This window comes from Sinocyclocheilus anshuiensis, unplaced genomic scaffold (assembly GCF_001515605.1).
Source record: "Sinocyclocheilus anshuiensis isolate Anshui unplaced genomic scaffold, SAMN03320099.WGS_v1.1 scaffold38, whole genome shotgun sequence".
Lineage (NCBI taxonomy): Eukaryota > Metazoa > Chordata > Actinopteri > Cypriniformes > Cyprinidae > Sinocyclocheilus > Sinocyclocheilus anshuiensis.
In genome coordinates this window covers 1,049,714-1,066,095 of record NW_015544213.1, presented here as the reverse complement: position 1 = coordinate 1,066,095, position 16,382 = coordinate 1,049,714, and the positions used below count along the sequence as shown (strand labels likewise).

At 37.5% G+C, this 16,382-nt stretch overlaps 2 protein-coding genes and 1 non-coding gene across 4 annotated transcripts in view; 1 reads left to right on the top strand and 2 right to left on the bottom strand.

The window, feature by feature from the left end:
* LOC107697131 (cation-independent mannose-6-phosphate receptor) overlaps positions 1-4,150 on the bottom strand; it is a 41,962-nt gene extending 37,812 nt beyond the window's left edge. For both annotated transcript variants that reach the window (XM_016497772.1, XM_016497773.1), the window contains exons 1-3: positions 3,955-4,150; positions 3,512-3,651; positions 422-540 (exon numbers count right to left, since the gene is read on the bottom strand). In XM_016497772.1, coding sequence (XP_016353258.1) covers positions 422-540; positions 3,512-3,651; positions 3,955-4,073 — 378 coding nt within the window. In that variant the 5' untranslated portion in view covers positions 4,074-4,150. The remainder of the gene's footprint in view (positions 1-421; positions 541-3,511; positions 3,652-3,954) is intronic.
* A 1,062-nt stretch (positions 4,151-5,212) lies between these two features.
* trnal-cag (transfer RNA leucine (anticodon CAG)) lies at positions 5,213-5,295 on the top strand. Its single transcript has one exon. It is a non-coding gene; the product is annotated as a tRNA-Leu (tRNA).
* Positions 5,233-16,281, bottom strand: LOC107697132 (tudor domain-containing protein 15-like). The gene is made up of 5 exons (XM_016497774.1): positions 16,129-16,281; positions 15,593-15,701; positions 7,534-13,046; positions 5,917-5,945; positions 5,233-5,836 (listed from the first exon to the last, which is right to left on the bottom strand). The coding sequence occupies exons 2-4, from the start codon at positions 15,613-15,615 to the stop codon at positions 5,932-5,934; spliced, it is 5,550 nt and encodes a 1,849-aa protein (XP_016353260.1). The 5' UTR covers positions 15,616-15,701; positions 16,129-16,281; the 3' UTR covers positions 5,233-5,836; positions 5,917-5,931.
* Positions 16,282-16,382: the final 101 nt, after the last annotated feature.

The following is a 16,382-nucleotide window of genomic DNA, read 5'->3' as shown; positions in this document are numbered from 1 at the left end:
TTTGCAGATTTATTAAAAAAGAAAAACTGAAATATCACATGGTCCTAAGTATTCAGACCCTTTGCTGTGACACTCATATATTTAACTCAGGTGCTGTCCATTTCTTCTGATCATCCTTGAGATGGTTCTACACCTTCATTTGAGTCCAGCTGTGTTTGATTATACTGATTGGACTTGATTAGGAAAGCCACACACCTGTCTATATAAGACCTTACAGCTCACAGTGCATGTCAGGGCAAATGAGAATCATGAGGTCAAAGGAACCCCAACTTTCACTTTGCCTCAATATTATATCATTGTTCCATCCAAGTCATTTCTTACTGCTCAGCAGAAGGTGGAAGGAAACAAATAGCCTTGCAAATGTCACACTCTGTTCACAGGGATCACTGACTAACAGTGCATGCTGGGGAGGAAAGCTCACCATTGTTTTGCCGCATTGAAAGGTGATGCTGCTCTGAATGTTGCTGCTCTTGTCGTCGCATTTCCTCGAGCTGTTGAAATCAAGCACAGCAGGCGAGACCTTCCGCAAGGAGAGCTCACCTATGGGGAAAAAAAGACCTGGTTTGAACACAGCAGTGTGTCTGACACTGAGAGCAATAACACACAAGCTTTTCTTTTCAGCAAGCTGGTAACACAACAAATGCTGAATGTTACTGCAATAAACTAACACACTCTATATGCAGCTGGACTTTAGTAATAGAAATAAAGTCAAATGTCATTTGTCAATGCACAGCTATGTCGAGCACAACAACAACAGCCATAATACGTTTGCTTGCCTGTATTCAAACCAAAGTCAACTAAAGTTTACCAGCACATACAAATCAGTAAATGTCTCTGTGCCGACCCAACAAAGCAAAAATATTACAGCATGTGATCTGGAGAGGTTAGAAATTCATAGGCCAAATGTCTAGCAGTGCACAACCCATGGGAACAAATAGCATGAGAAGATGACCTAATAAAAATGCACCAATGTGAAAAAAGGTCCTAAAAACATGCCAACTGGAGCCAGAGAAACTACAGCTGGCATTTTAGGCCGCTGGAAAACATTTAACATGCCATGTGTGGAGAAAAAGAATACTAGTGTACTGCACAATATTATACTGCATACTATATATATATTTTTTAAACGGCTTAAAAAAAACGTAGTGCACTACATTGTCATGACTTGACCTCAATTTGTTGTTTTATATTAATTTAGTGTGTGCCACTCAAATACTTTAGTAAAATATTAATAAAGAAAATATTCTCACATATTTGTGCACGTATGACTGTAAAATGATCTTATTGCAGTCATCAAATAATGAATCAAGAAAAACCAAATTTGCAGGTGACATTATTTCTGGTTCATTCATGATACTCGATATGGAAGGTCATGTCAAGCTCATTGCATTGTGGGATACATCTGCTTTTACACAACAAATTTTGGCAATTGTTTTCCGAGCATTTAAAAAAAATGCATATTGCACACAGTGTGCACACTGACTGCATACTGAAAACATAACTAAAAAGTAGTCTAGTAAAACGCTATTCTGTTTTTCATTCAACTGCTCTGTTCAGGATGTGTTAAATGTTTCGAGAATGCTTTTACCTTTTATTAAGACGGCAAATATAGTTGATGTGATATGGCATTTATGATTTATGCACATGGTGGAGCCTGAAAATTTTAATCACTGCCATTTTAAATACTGTCACTTTGTACTACTGCACCTGCTGCTAGATAACTTTGACCTACTTACTGTGAAATACAAAGATCGGACTGCAGGAACACAAGATAAAGAATACCAGGATATGTGAGCGAGTGTATACACACTAAAATGAATGCAAACACTTTCAGATGCATCAACACTATTGTGTGTGAAGCACACATTACTGGCCCGGAAAGCCCCATAACGGATACACACGAACCACCAAAGTGTGTGACACTGAGAACCAGTATGACTATAATCACCACAATCAACACAGCATGAAACACTACATAAATAGACATTACACAATGGTGTTTGGATGTTTTTCTTACTATGGTACAAAATAACTTCTGTACTCTATGTAACAGTGCTGAAAGCCACTCATTATGAATATAAGCACACAGATCCTATCAGCATGATCAACATTTGCAAGTTGCCTTATTTTGTCATATGATCAAATGTTTGTGATGCAATACCTCCAGTGTTTGTTCTGACAACAAGTGAAATGGATCCCTTTATTTAAATCTAGGTCTAACAGTTACCTCAGAGCCACTATTGGTCAGAGTGTTCAGTTGATAGGTTTGTGTCATATGGAGGTCAGCTGACTAGTTGGATAAGACCAAATAAACAAGCACTCTGTCTGTGCTCTGTCATGCAGCTCTCGCTTATGAGAGCAATGACCATATAACAGCCCTGAGTTGCAGGGTTGTTATCTACTGCGAAGACAAAACATGAAGTATTTAGCATACTTACTTCCTATAAAAAGTTTTAATGTTTAACCTGAATATCCAGACTAAGCAAAAAAAAACAAACAATCATTTCTTTCTTTGACCAACCGAGCGTTTGGGGTGACTTGAATCAATAGGAAATGGTATCAATCACATGACCTAAACAATTAAAGAGTGAATCTTGCATGAAAGCATGTTAATGTCACATTTCACCCTAAACTTTTAAGAAAAACAGAAAGTTCATATATTGTTATACAATATATTCAAATATATACACTAACACTATCAATCAAAAATTCTCATTCAGTATTTTTTAAGGATTTAATACCTTTATTCAGCAAGCATTAAATGGATCACAAGTGTCAGTAAAGACATTTATTATTTTATCATTTATAAAGATTTCGATTTCAAATAAAGGCTGTTCTTTTGAACTTTCTATTCATCAAAGAACCCTAAAAAAATGTATCATGGTTTCCATAAAACTATTAAGCAGAACAAATGTTTTCAACATTCATAATATCAGCATATTAGAATGATTTCTGAAGGATCATGTGACACTGAAGACTGGCATCACAGGAATACATTTTATTTAAAGTTATTTAATTTAACATTATGACTGTTTTTAAGAAATCATACATATTGCATAAAATAAAATCTACTTTAGGACCATTAAGACGGCATTGTCTCATTATTTAATAATGCAATGTAAATTGGCAAACATACACCATAATAACCAACAAATCACTGAGAATTTAGAGAATCTGAGAATTGTTTTCTTATACAGCGTTGGTGATGGTGAAACCAGTGCTACTCTCACAGTTAGTGTCATTATCTATCCTAATTAATAAAATAATCAAACAAACAATCAATTTTCTAATCAACATACAGTATAACTGGTAATCATTATCCCGTGACAGAAAGCTGAATATTTAGAAAAAACATTGACAAAATGAATATTATTAAATATAAAATCAAATGTATGCTATATTAGAAAAAAAGGAGTAACGTACAGGTTTTTATGATTTAGTTTTATGAACATTGCTGTTGCAGTGTGGGTGTACATCATGCAACATTGGCACATCGATGCATTGCTCTTACCCACTGACTGGAACTGGTCACTCTTCAGCTTGTGGGCACAGACCGCGCTTCCTTTTCCACATTCTGTTTCCGGAGAAGAATCACAGAGCTTCAAAGTGTATGTCACATTGCTGTCTTGGTCAATTGCCTCCCATTTATAACTTCACACATACAAAAAGAGAGACACAATTTCAGCTGATAATATCCATTCGCAAAACCAGCTCAGTGCCTAAATGAATGCATTTCTTTGTCCCAGGTGAGACAAAATATCTGTTATGGTTTTATTAGGTCCAGGTACATAATGCATCCAGGCTAAAGGGCCACAACTACCATTCAAATATATAAAGCAGACCAGATCATATTTAAACACATACAATTCTTTCTAAACCACTGTTTGTATGTTATCCATAAGGGTTTGCCAGCAATGATTAGCATTATGTTTGATTATTTATTTAAGATCTCACCTGCACAGATCCTTGTACCATGGGCTGTCATCCGACCCCACTGCTGATGATACACACTGAAGCAGTATGAAAGTTAACAAACCAGTAGCAGCGATTCCGCAAACCCGCGCAGGACCCATATTTTAGACTAGGAAATAAATGAGTGCGCACAGTCCGACATGATACAGCAGTCCTTTCTGATTACCGATCATTACCCGTGTAGCAGGAACCACTCAGTCACATGACGCATGACATGTGGTACACGTCACGTGGTGCTCTCCGCTCGAATAAGTAGAATGGCGTCAACACGGAAAGGACTGTCCTAAATAGGCGTGGCTTCGCTTTTTTTTCTTTTCTTTTTACTGTCGTCAAAGTCCCTTTCAAGGAAAGCCTGACTCTGTTCACTCGGCGGCCATATTTGCAACGCATCCGGGCAGCTCAAACAAGCTGAACGGGGGAATCCTGAAATCTCAAAAACTGCTCTATGAACTCAAAATTAAATTACATATTTCAAATCAGCAACATAATCTGAAATGAACTACCCCATGAATGTTGTTTCTTATGCTCAAATAGCGTTAAAAAGCTTTTTTTTTCAGGACCATTATCGAAAAATAAACCCCTGACCACGATCATCACATACTCAGACTGTCGTATTTTTGTGATAATGCTACCTACCGAATAAATAAATATAGTTTTGAGTTGATAAAAATGTTTTTATCTTACTCTTAAAGTATCTTAAAGATCACGTGAAGAAACAAATATCTATTGCACTGTAGAAAACGTTGAATATCTAATATAATAATTATTATTAATCTTCAATAAAAATGTTGTTTACTGTGTTTAATTATCTAATCTATAACGACAATTTAACATCTTCTTAATTTAACACCAAGTGTATGATAGCTCTTTTTAACTTTTGTTAATTTGTACCATGGGAAATTTAGACAAATTTATTTCTCTCAATGTGACGATTTATCAATCAGAATCAAATATTCTAGATAATTGTTTTAATTTAATTTATTTATATATTTATTAAGTATCTCAGCTCTCCTCTCGCGGATGACTAGGATGGACCAATCACAGGGGTTTGTAATGCCTGAGGCAACTATCTTTAAAACGTATAAATTACGTTTATATAAATGTCTCTCTTCAATACGACAAACATCCAGAGACGTCTTACAGCTACAAGGTCTGACAAGTTTGTAATTTTTTTTTTTTTGAAGACTGGTTTTGTAATACTGTAATAGCTATAATGGTGTGTAATAACCATGTAATTACAGTCAGGATGGCCGAGCGGTCTAAGGCGCTGCGTTCAGGTCGCAGTCTCCCCTGGAGGCGTGGGTTCGAATCCCACTTCTGACAATAACCTTTTTTCCACAGCTCCTTCACAACATCTGAAGATTATCTTTTTATTGTGTGTTCCAATAGAACTAGAAAGAACATTTTCACTCACAAAAAACAACACTGGGTTAAACATCACAATCAAACAGAGGTCAAATGTCAATCCTTTTAATTACTAAATAAAGTTTTGCTGTTCAGAACTTAAAGCCATCATAGCCAACACAGCCATCAATAAACCGACTGTATATTTCATCAGTCACATGTCCATTTATAGATAAATAAGACCTGCCAAAAAGCTGGAAATCCAGTCTTTAGTTCTAAAACTAGATTTTTTCATCAAAAATAATATGACAGAGTTTCATGGTTAAAATCTTACGATTTTAAGATCTTACTGTGACTATAATGTTTGAACAATACAAATTGTACTCCATTTCTACAAAACACACGTATAGAACATCACTACTGAATCAAAAAAATGAAAATAAACAATTAATTCAAGCCATTCCAAAGCTGGACTGTTCTTTAAGTGCAATATTGAGTGTAACTCGCCAGCTTCTCTGTTCTGAAATAAACCAATTGGAAAATTAGGTTTATCTATACTCAATATTACAAAAAAAAAAGAATCTAAATTGTAATACTTACGAAGCATAGGCCGTCTCACATCAGCTCACCTAAGAAATAAAAATTAAAAAACTTAAGCCACAAGTTATTTTCTTGAATTAAAAAAAAAAGTAGTTGCATATAACATTAACAGGTAAAGCTTTAAAACCCCTTAACTGTCACCTCCCATTTTTTTAAATAGGCATGCAGGTGCACTATCCAAACTTAAATTGTTGTAATTTATGAACACTTTGGAATACAGACATAAGGTTGGTCTCTTTTTAAAGAAGAAAATCAGCAAATTATCGCAAAAGTGGAATAAAATTTTTTTTTTTAAGTATCAATAAGTTATAGTAGTTTAAATTTACTGTAAAGAAAATGCACTATATGCATGAATCTTGGGCTTCTAAGCTTTCAAATGATATATGATTTATGATGATTACTAAAAGATTTGATAGAGAAAAAAGACGACAACCAAAAGAGCGTCAAACGTCCCACAGGTGGGACGGTGACAGTTAAGGGGTTAATTAGTTCAGATGTGGTCTACAATTCCTGGTTACTTCAACCACTGATGAATATAATGAGACTATTTTTTAAATATCTGAATACTGTAAAGACTTTGTCTATGTGAATTATTCAGGGGGTGACTTAGCTGAACAGTGAAATTCAGAAATGATCTATGCATAGAAATTTATTAAACGCTACCAGTCAAAAGTCAAGTGGACACACTTGATTTTATATTTATATTTAGAGAAAAAAATTAAGAATTTATTTCTTGAATCATTTTACTCTATATGGCCCAAGATATTTTTTTCCAATATGATCTATGACCTGTAGGTGACACTATCACCAAACTTTAAATACTGCTCAGAAGAAAGCACTGTAGCAATGACACCTACTAAGCTTTGTTTTAATGACAAAGCACTGCAAAAATACAACCTAATTGTTTTTTTTAGTAGTCAACACAGTCAACTTGACTGACTGTCAACTGCGTAGTCAGAATCATTACTTTGTGATTCAGTAACTGTTGCAATAAATAACTTTTTTTGGTCTGAAAATCATGTAAGCTAGCTAACTTTTAAATTAAACATGTTTTAACAACAGCAGCACTACAACTCAATTTACAGTATTTGAGATTATAAGACAAAGCAAAAGAAAAATAACTGTGTTTCTAGACCAAAGAGTTCGTAAGCTATAAGCAGAGGTCGACCGATATTCTTTTTGTGTGTGTCTGCGTGTTTTATTTTCATTTTTATTTTTTTCGGCATTGATATCGTGAAAAGTAAATTTAATTTAATTTTGTAATATATCTGCCCTATATATTATAAAATAATATGCAGTAACATTTATATTTACATAATATTTACAAAAGAATCAATTTGTAATACAACATTGGAACTTAAACAATAAAGAAAACTATATCTGCAGAAAAAACTTCTGTTCTATAATCCTGTTAAATTATTTCAACCAGAAGAGATTGTTGAAAACACTGTAACCATCTAAAAGGTACCTTTCTTCAGTATTTAACCCCTAATTAAGAATTGAGTAAGTGTGTCCAAACATTTGACTGGTAGACTATGTACTGCAGATCATAAAGACAGAAAAGAAAGTTAAATGAATACAATAGATCATAGTTGGTTTATCATCATTCTCACTCACATTGTTTGATAACTGATGTACTAAGCGTTGCCCGCTCCGCAGGTCCAAAATCTTCACTCCTGTTCAAAGGGCGTGCATTTTGCTCCCCAACAGAATCTTGAGATGACTTTTGATCAAACATGGACTCCTTTGAAAAGAGTGGTTGAGAACATTCGGCTTTGCTTGTGTGCTCACTTATCATGGATAAAACATTCACACTGCTGGTGAAGTCTTGTTTAGGCTCTCTATTGGGTCCTAGCTCTTGCTGAAACCTGATTCCAAGCATATTATCGATATACATGGCATGATCAGCATCTACTAACTCTTTTGCGAGATTTCGCTTTCCAGTGACAATGTCAACCTCCCACTGTGTCTCAAAAACATGCTGTCTGAAACGTATCTGAAGGTTGCTATGACACATACAGTTCTGGAAGAAAACGATGGCCTCATCAGACCAGTCCTGGCCTTTGGGCTTAACTCCCCTCAGTAAACAATGGTAGGTGACTTTAGGTAATCTACTGAGCTCCTCTGGAAGTTTTTTTAGCTGGCCGACATCCTGCTGCGACAGAACTACATACTGCCCATAGTCAACCAAGTTCATGAGCACCGATGTGGAATCGCACTGCACGATCTCTGCCCTGCACCATTTTTTCTTCTCCGCTGATTTCACCAAACAGCTCGCACCTGGAACAAAATGAACCTCTGGTAATGGCGCCAACACTTCGGGAAGATTCTCAAGAATGGCAGAGACTGTATCTACAATCAAAAGCAGGTCCTCAAGAATGACGTAAAATTCGGACGGGGTTGTGACTGCTGCGGCAAATCCTTTATATTCAAAGTTCATTTGGACAGGGGCCTGGAACAGAGTCTGTGGTCGATCCAAACTGCTCTTTGAAGACGTGTCTGGGAAGCAAGGACGGTCGTCAACAACAAGCGACTTTTCACTTTTCACTGTCTCGTTGTCTTTCACATCTTGCAGAGCAACGCCAACAGGTGACTTAGAGGTTTCAAGGTCATTAGCATTATAAGGAGAAACATTTTCCTGCAACGTACTTGAATTTTTAGTCACTGAAATTCTTGTCACACATGGTGGTTGGGAGAGGACCTTTCTCTTTCTTCCTCTCTTTCTCAAAAACTCTTTGGTTTTGATGCATGTCGGTAAGAAAGTGGCTACTTTCTTCATTTGTTTTGTTGCAACTGTCTGATTGTTTCCAAGTTTGGACTTGCATTGTTGTGTGTATGACTTGGTCTTTTGCTGGAAGGTTATAACTGCTTTAGCCTTGTGGATGTAAGAATCTGTTTCATTTTTGCTCTGGGACACTTTTGGAAATTTGTCTTGACTCGTCAAATCTACATCTTTGCTCTGATCACCATCATACTTTGATTCCCCATGCACGTGGCCATCCTCAAAAATCTCGATCCTCACTTCCCATGAATTTTCAAGCTTTCGAATGAATTCAACCATTAAAGGCTTACCAACTGCTTCCTTGATAAAAGAGTCATGGTTTTCAAAAGAGTAATGTTTTGCAAGTGTGCATGGAGTGCTCAATCTAGGCTGAGACAACAACGTTTTGGATAGCATGTGAACATTCTTCCTGTCGACAGTTGCATTATTGCCGTAATCAATAAACTCGACTGCTAAGTGGCCACAGTATGATGCGTTGGTGACAACAGCTCTGTACAAAGCCAAGTCTTCTTCATACTCAGCCACAACGAGGTCCCCTACTTTCACTTCGGTTTCCACATTTTTCAAGTTATCCTTGAAGACAGTGCTGTTTATTTCCTCACCCATCTGAAGGATGTTTGATTCATCTTCTTCCATCTGGACAAAGAAGCTTCTAACAGAATTGCAATGAGAGATGAAACCCACACCCTTAGAACCTGGTTTAATTTTGACAGCAGGAAGATCCCAAAGTTTTGCCAAGCTCTGATGAGGCGGCATCACTTTAAGAGAACAGGGCGTGTCCTGCCTTACTGCTTTTATTGGTCCTTTGCATTCTGCTTTGGGAGATTTTGTGGGTTTTGGAGTTTGCTTATCAACATGTTTGGTTTTACCACGTCTGCTCACTTTGGAGTTCACTTTACTGTTTGAAACGTTAACATCGGCTGCTTCTTTGAGGGAATATAAGGCAGGTTTGCTGACAGCCGGATCATGTTCTTCCACACCCTGAGTTGACATGAGTTCTTTGACTTTTTCATTGACATGCACATTTCCATCATAAAGATCACAAAAAAAATGTCCGTTATTGTCCCTTGAAACAAACTTGGCACAGAAGGATTTGTTGAGGATGTCAGTCTCGAGCCATGTGTTGACTTCTGGCAAGTGTTCCCCCTCTGGAACATTTGAAAGACTGCATCTCAGAGCCTGCATTGGTGTCATCAATAAGTCAACTGCCATTGTGGGAATTGGCATAACATTTGTTTTCTCAGAAATTTGCATATCACCGTAATCGACAAAGAACACACTCACATGCTGATGGGATTGAACAGGGTGCGTCAGAGCCCTGTACCATTTACCGTCACAGATATATTTGGCCAGGCAAACATTACCGTTGCAGTCCTCACATGTCGCAGTCAAGAGCTGACTTTCTTCGGCAACTCTCTCCATCAGTGTATTAAGGATCTCTGTATTCCTGTCAAGCTGAAAATAGATTTCCCAAGGACTGCAAACATGAGTAACTTGTACCAGTTCTTCGCTTCCAGAACTTATGTTGAAAGAAGAGTAAACAAAGGAGTGAGGGTGGGCTGATGAGATTAGCTGCTTCGGAGTTTGCATTTCCTTTGCAATGCCTTTCTCTACAAGGTATGTGGTGGCCTGTTGAAGAGGTGTATGAATGGTGACCACATTAAGGAGACCTTTTCCTTGCTCATAAACGTGGGAATGAATTCTGCATATACTGGGCGAACCCTTAGACGCAAAATCCCTGAACAAATTGCATGCTTCTGCACTCCAAGAACTTCCTCCAACAGGTTCAATCAAGTTCAAAGTGCATCTAAATGCTTGTTCATGAAGTTCAAAGAACTGTGGGGCAAGAGCTTGGATGTTTTGCCTCTTTTCCTGGATAATTATGCCAACGTCGACCAACATCACATACAGTTTGTCATTTTTTTCTTCTAAACTGCATGCTCTATGCCATCGGTTGTCCTGCGGAGACTTTACAGCACAACATACTGCAGGCGACTTGAACGCAATTGTGTGCGTTTGGTAAAACGTCTGCATCTCTTCCATCAATTTATCCAGATCAAATTTTGTGCTTTCACTTTGGCACCAAAAATCAGATGGAGAATTTACATGTGAGCAAATGACACTTAATTCAGATCCAGGCTTGTAATGCATCGGTTTGAAAGTGTCAGCAGGAATGACCTTCAGTTTAGGGGTCTCACTGGGAGTACATCTTTCAATGTGATTCTGTTGTTCACACTCTGGTTTCACATGCTTTGGATTGGGCCTAGAAGAAGCGACTTTGCAAAAGGTCACCACGTGACTGTCCTTTCTAATTTTTTTCTTGCTCAGAGCATTTCCCTTATCTTTACATGACGTCTCCGCTTTAACAGATGCTAATGCCGGGTTGTATCTCCAATCCAGGGCCATTTTTGCTGTTGTCATGATGGTTGCAATGCTAGTATTATTTTCAGCTCCTCTCACAAAAAGATCAACAACATATTGGGCATTTTTCCTGTGAATGACATGAACCATCAAAGTTTTGTCTGATGTGACTTGCCTAAAGAAGTTGGATGCTGTGGTTGTCCAGATGTCCTCAACTGGAACGACATGTGCTAAAGCACATTTCAGTGCAAATTCTGGTTGAATGGCAAACTTTCTGGGGAGCTTCTTAATTAACATGCTTGGCACCTTTTCAGTGTTTCCAAAGTCGATGAAGAAAACCTCAGCTCCTTTATCCAAAGTATCTACTATAAGGGCCCTGTAGTAATGCATGTCTTTTTCATACATTGCACAGCAAAGTGCACCAGGCACTGGGTCTTCAAAAACCTCCTCATTCAACTGTAGTTTGTTGAAGTAATCAGTCATTTCTTTAGTCATGTTTTCAAAATCAGGATTTTGTTCTTTTGTCCTTATCCAGAAATGTTTTGGGCTCTGTACATGCACCACATAACCCCCAAAAAGAGAACCGCCAGGTATTGCGTCACTAGGAACTGCATCGGAAGTCTGGACTGCTTTCATCTCTGTTGCATACATCTCTGCAAGGACATTGTGGGGGAAGTTAGGCTTGCTGTCAAAAACTTCACTTTCAAGCGGTTTAACTTCAGCTTGCTCCTCTGAGTGCTTCTCAGCATTGCTCAATGTGACCAAGTAGAAGTTCTGATCTTTGCGAAAGTCATCGATTTCAACCTCCAAAGCTTTACCCAGCAACCCAGTCTTGAGAAGCTCTAGTTGTTGGTTTTTAATGGTCTCATATTGTTCTTCGAAGCATGAAAGTGAGCATGGAAATGCCATGATTGGTGTTGAGAGGAATTCTGATGGTAGCTGAAGGATGTTTTCAACTTTAGCCGATTCACAATAGCCACTGTCGATGAACACAACTTGGACCTGAGAGTTGAGAGGGAGACATTGCACAAAACCTCTGTGCCATTTTTCATCTTTCCCTTTGACTGCACAGAGCAAGCCGAGATTTTCAAGCGGTTTACTGCTTAGGGAACCACTGTCTGATTCACATGCAAGTGCCAATTTGTTTGACATTTCTTGTAGGTCCTTGCTCATGGATGATAGTCGACAGTAGAATAATCTAGGGTTCACGGCTGCTGCTACAATAACTCTTGCTTTTCGACCAACTTTCAGCTTTGGGCCATTAAGTGACAGAATCTCTTCGAAGCCCAGCAGGCTTGAGGATTTGAGGCAACATTCTTGCCCTATTTGCTTTTCAATCAAGAGATCTGGGACAGATTCATTGCTTTGTGGAATCGGTTCCTCAATAAGCATCTCAACTAGTAGCAGAAATGTACTAGTGTCCACATGTCTCCCAAGCCTCAGTTTTAACAAGTCACAATTAATGTCTGGAACCTCAAGTACGAGGACATGGTACGGCAGACGGGCGTGGATATATCCTTTGATCTGACTGCCTATCAAGGAAGAGAAATAACTCCCTGTCAAAGAGTCCCATCGGTTCTGGACTGGCAGTATATTGGCAAAGAAACCACAGACAATCTTTGGTGGTAGCATAAGCAGTGTGTCAGATATACAGGACAAATGGCTGGGCCCAACAATCAACACATCTCCATGGTCCAGCAAAAACACATGGAACAAATCCTTCTGGATGTTTTGGACTCTTCCTCTGTACCAGTGACCAGACACGGCATCTTCAACCAGACAAAGTTCTCCAACTTTAACCGAAACTTTCGATTTCACAGCATTTTGAATTTCAACTTGAAGAATGTTGTAGTCCAGTTCACAAATGGTCATATATTGGCCCTGAAAGTGTACCAGTGTGTCCTCAGGACTGCAGTCAATGTGAGCCAGCTTCAGCTCCACAGGCCACAAAACACACGGAGCAGGGAGCTTTGACTCCTCTTTTGCCCTAAAATACAGAAAATCTTGTTAGATTCCTTGTAAACGTTCTGAAATGTTTAAAGCATGTACCTTAAATCTGTGATCAGGTAAATGATAGCTGGCTCATGTTTTCACAAAATTGCAGTGGTGTTATTAAAATGGCATCCCAGTATGGGCATTTGGATGTGGCCAGGGCAATTAAAACCAATATGAGAAAAAAAAATTTAAATAAAGTTTTGCCAGAAAAAATAATGCATGAAGCTTTACTCTCACAATGTAAAATAGGGGAAGTGAACATTTACAAATCATACAAGCCCACTTGCAGTATATTTTAAAAGATAAAAAAAGACAAAGCATGAGAGAAAGAATGTGTCATAGCAAATGTACAAGATATAACAAAAATTAATTAAATGAAAATACTAAAGAATCTTCTTTTAATGTGCTGTGCATAATGTGCATATTTTTGTTAAATGACCCCTATTGTTGCAAGTAAGCTCAATAAACTAAGAACAAATTGAATGCTATATGAAACAGCATTACCTAAAATTAAAATTACCTAAAACTAAAATGAAAACAAATAAATAATTTTAATTAATAAACTTTAACCACACACAAATCATTACATGGAGATAATAATTGTACTGTGGCTTTATAACAGGATAAATCACAGCAAAACATTAAAAGTTTTAAATTCCATGCCAACATCAACACTTATATCACATGCTAACAAATTAAGATGGCTGTTCAACATTTCCTGTATTAGATGCATGCCTTCAGCAATTATTTTCCCACATTTTCAACATTTTTATTTTGAATAAATAAATAAATAAATAAATTTAGGCTAATCAATCACTGTTGTTGTGATCAGATATGCTTCAGTTGCGTTCGTTACTATAGCAACAGTAGACTTACAATGCATTGTGTTAAAAATCAAAGAATCATTGTAAAAAAAAAAAATAATAATGAGAAAACAACTTTTGTTATGTCGAGATCACAAGATATTTAAGTCATGATCACGAGAAAGCAAGAAAGAAAAATAATCATAATCCATGGCCTCTTAGGACTTCCGTAGAAGGAAGTCTTTTACAAAGTGGGGGAATAAAATCACGCATGGATTCATACTGTGCTGGAATATGTTTAACAAAGTTACGGTGATGCTCAATACAGCTGCATGTGTACAGCAAACACAACAACAGAATAGAAGACAATAAAGTAAGAAATCAGTGAAGAAATTGAGTCTTGGGCATTCTTTCAACAAAGAACAGCATGCAAAGGATGTTTGGTAGTCCAGCACAGTCTGGTCACATTTGTTTGAATGAAAACCAAATGCAAATCCAATCTTTTATTGGCAGGGCACTGCACACACATAGAAATGTCTGCATTAAATTAACCTTTGCATTCATTTTTAATTGTTTTGTGAGTATCACAATGCTATGTTAGCTCCACATACTCATAAAACCCATCTGTTCAAATACAGATATATTGCTTTAGCTTATATCAGGCTGCATTTGATTAATCTCTTTAATTAAATTTTTTTATCAATATTTACACTACAATAAAGCCAGTTTTACTACTGAATTCTAGTAACATAAGTATAGGGTCTTTGTAGGGCTACTCAAACAGCAATGGTTTGACACAAACATCTATAGACACTGTATATTAAATAACTTAAAGGGGTCCTAATATGATGCGATTTCAATTTTTCCTTTCTCTTTGGAGTGTTACAAGCTCTTGGTGCATAAAGAAGATCTGTAAAGTTGCAAAGACTAAAGTCTCAAATCCAAAGAGATATTCTTTATAAAAGTTCAGAGTCAGCCACACCTACCTAAAACAGCTCGTTCTAACACGCCCCCACATGTCTACATCACGATGTGGGAAGATTTGCATAACGCCACCCAAATGTTCATGCAAAGAAAGAAGGCGTAACTTTTATTCTCGCTGTAGTATTGTTGTTGCCGCCACCATGTCGTGAAGACGCTGTGTGCTTCGTTGTGAAAGCGAAACTACTTTGTTTGGTCTTCCAAAAGAGGATGATATCCGCTTCGTCATGCCTGGAGCTGATCCGTGCTGGTCGCTGAGGAAATACATCAACTTCGCGCTGTGGATCGCCTTTCACCGTGGACGAAGTGGAGTCCAGCCCGGGGTCGTCACATGTGGTTGCCGCAAGCCTGCTCGCCACCGCTCACTCAAACCGGAAAATAATGTGTTTTTCGAACCTTAAACCTCATAAACACATTTCATTACACCAAATACACAAAATAATGTTCTTTTTAGCAACATCATATGACCCCTTTAAGCACTCCAAATACAAAGCAAAATGATAGTAAGTGCACACAAATAATTGACCTTATTAGATTTCAACAAAAGAAAGTGGGATGATATTGTACAGTATGGGGCTTGTTAGAGTCACGCCCCCTTTAAATTCATTTTTATATTTCTTGTGGACTTTTTTTGTATATTGATCATATACATAAGACAAGACCGCAGCACATCATTTGATACTAAAAACGACATAAATAGCTATGCACATGACAGAATATTTAAGAAACACCAGTTAAATAACATGATCCTTACCTCTCCATTCGACTCCAACGCATTTGAATCCAATCTAACCATGCAGTCGTGCTAAATGTAAAGGCAGTGTGCACGTCTGCCACAGCTTGGGATGATGGAGGCCAACACACTAATAAAACAGCGTTAATATACAACACATAGTTAATGTTAATTTATGGACTGAAGCACCTGCAATAGTACCATATCTTATCGTACACTGATTATTTTATCCATTTCTGAGTTGAAAGATCACGTCACATAAATAAAGAAGCACTAGATTGTTGCAAGTAACACCTGACGACTGCAGTTCTTTATATGTTAATGCAAAAACTCTATCGGTACATAGTTATTCGCATTTCATCATTTATGAATCGTTTAATCAGTATTCTCTGAATGACACCAACAGTCGACCTGACAGATTTTCGACTTCAGGCGTATTTGTGTAGAAAAGTAGTTTTCTACGGCGTTTTTTTTTATGTATACCGAAGCCATGAATACCGAGTGTATTATATGCAAACATTTTGTCTGTAGCTTTTATAAATTGAGTTGTTTTTTACCTTCTCATCTGACAAGATTCTCCGCGCGCACATCATGTTTTCGGGAGGTTACGCGGCCTTGGCACGTGCTGAGCGGAACGCTGTGTTTGTGAGCCAATAAGGAATCATCTGCATATTTTAACAAATGAAATGTAGGGAAGACCGGGGCTAGTTGTCCCACAGGTAGGTTGTCTGTATATCAGTAACTTTTATAGTATGTTTTCAATCTTTTGTCCAATTATACAAACGTTTGGTTTCTAAAGCAGGGCCTTTTT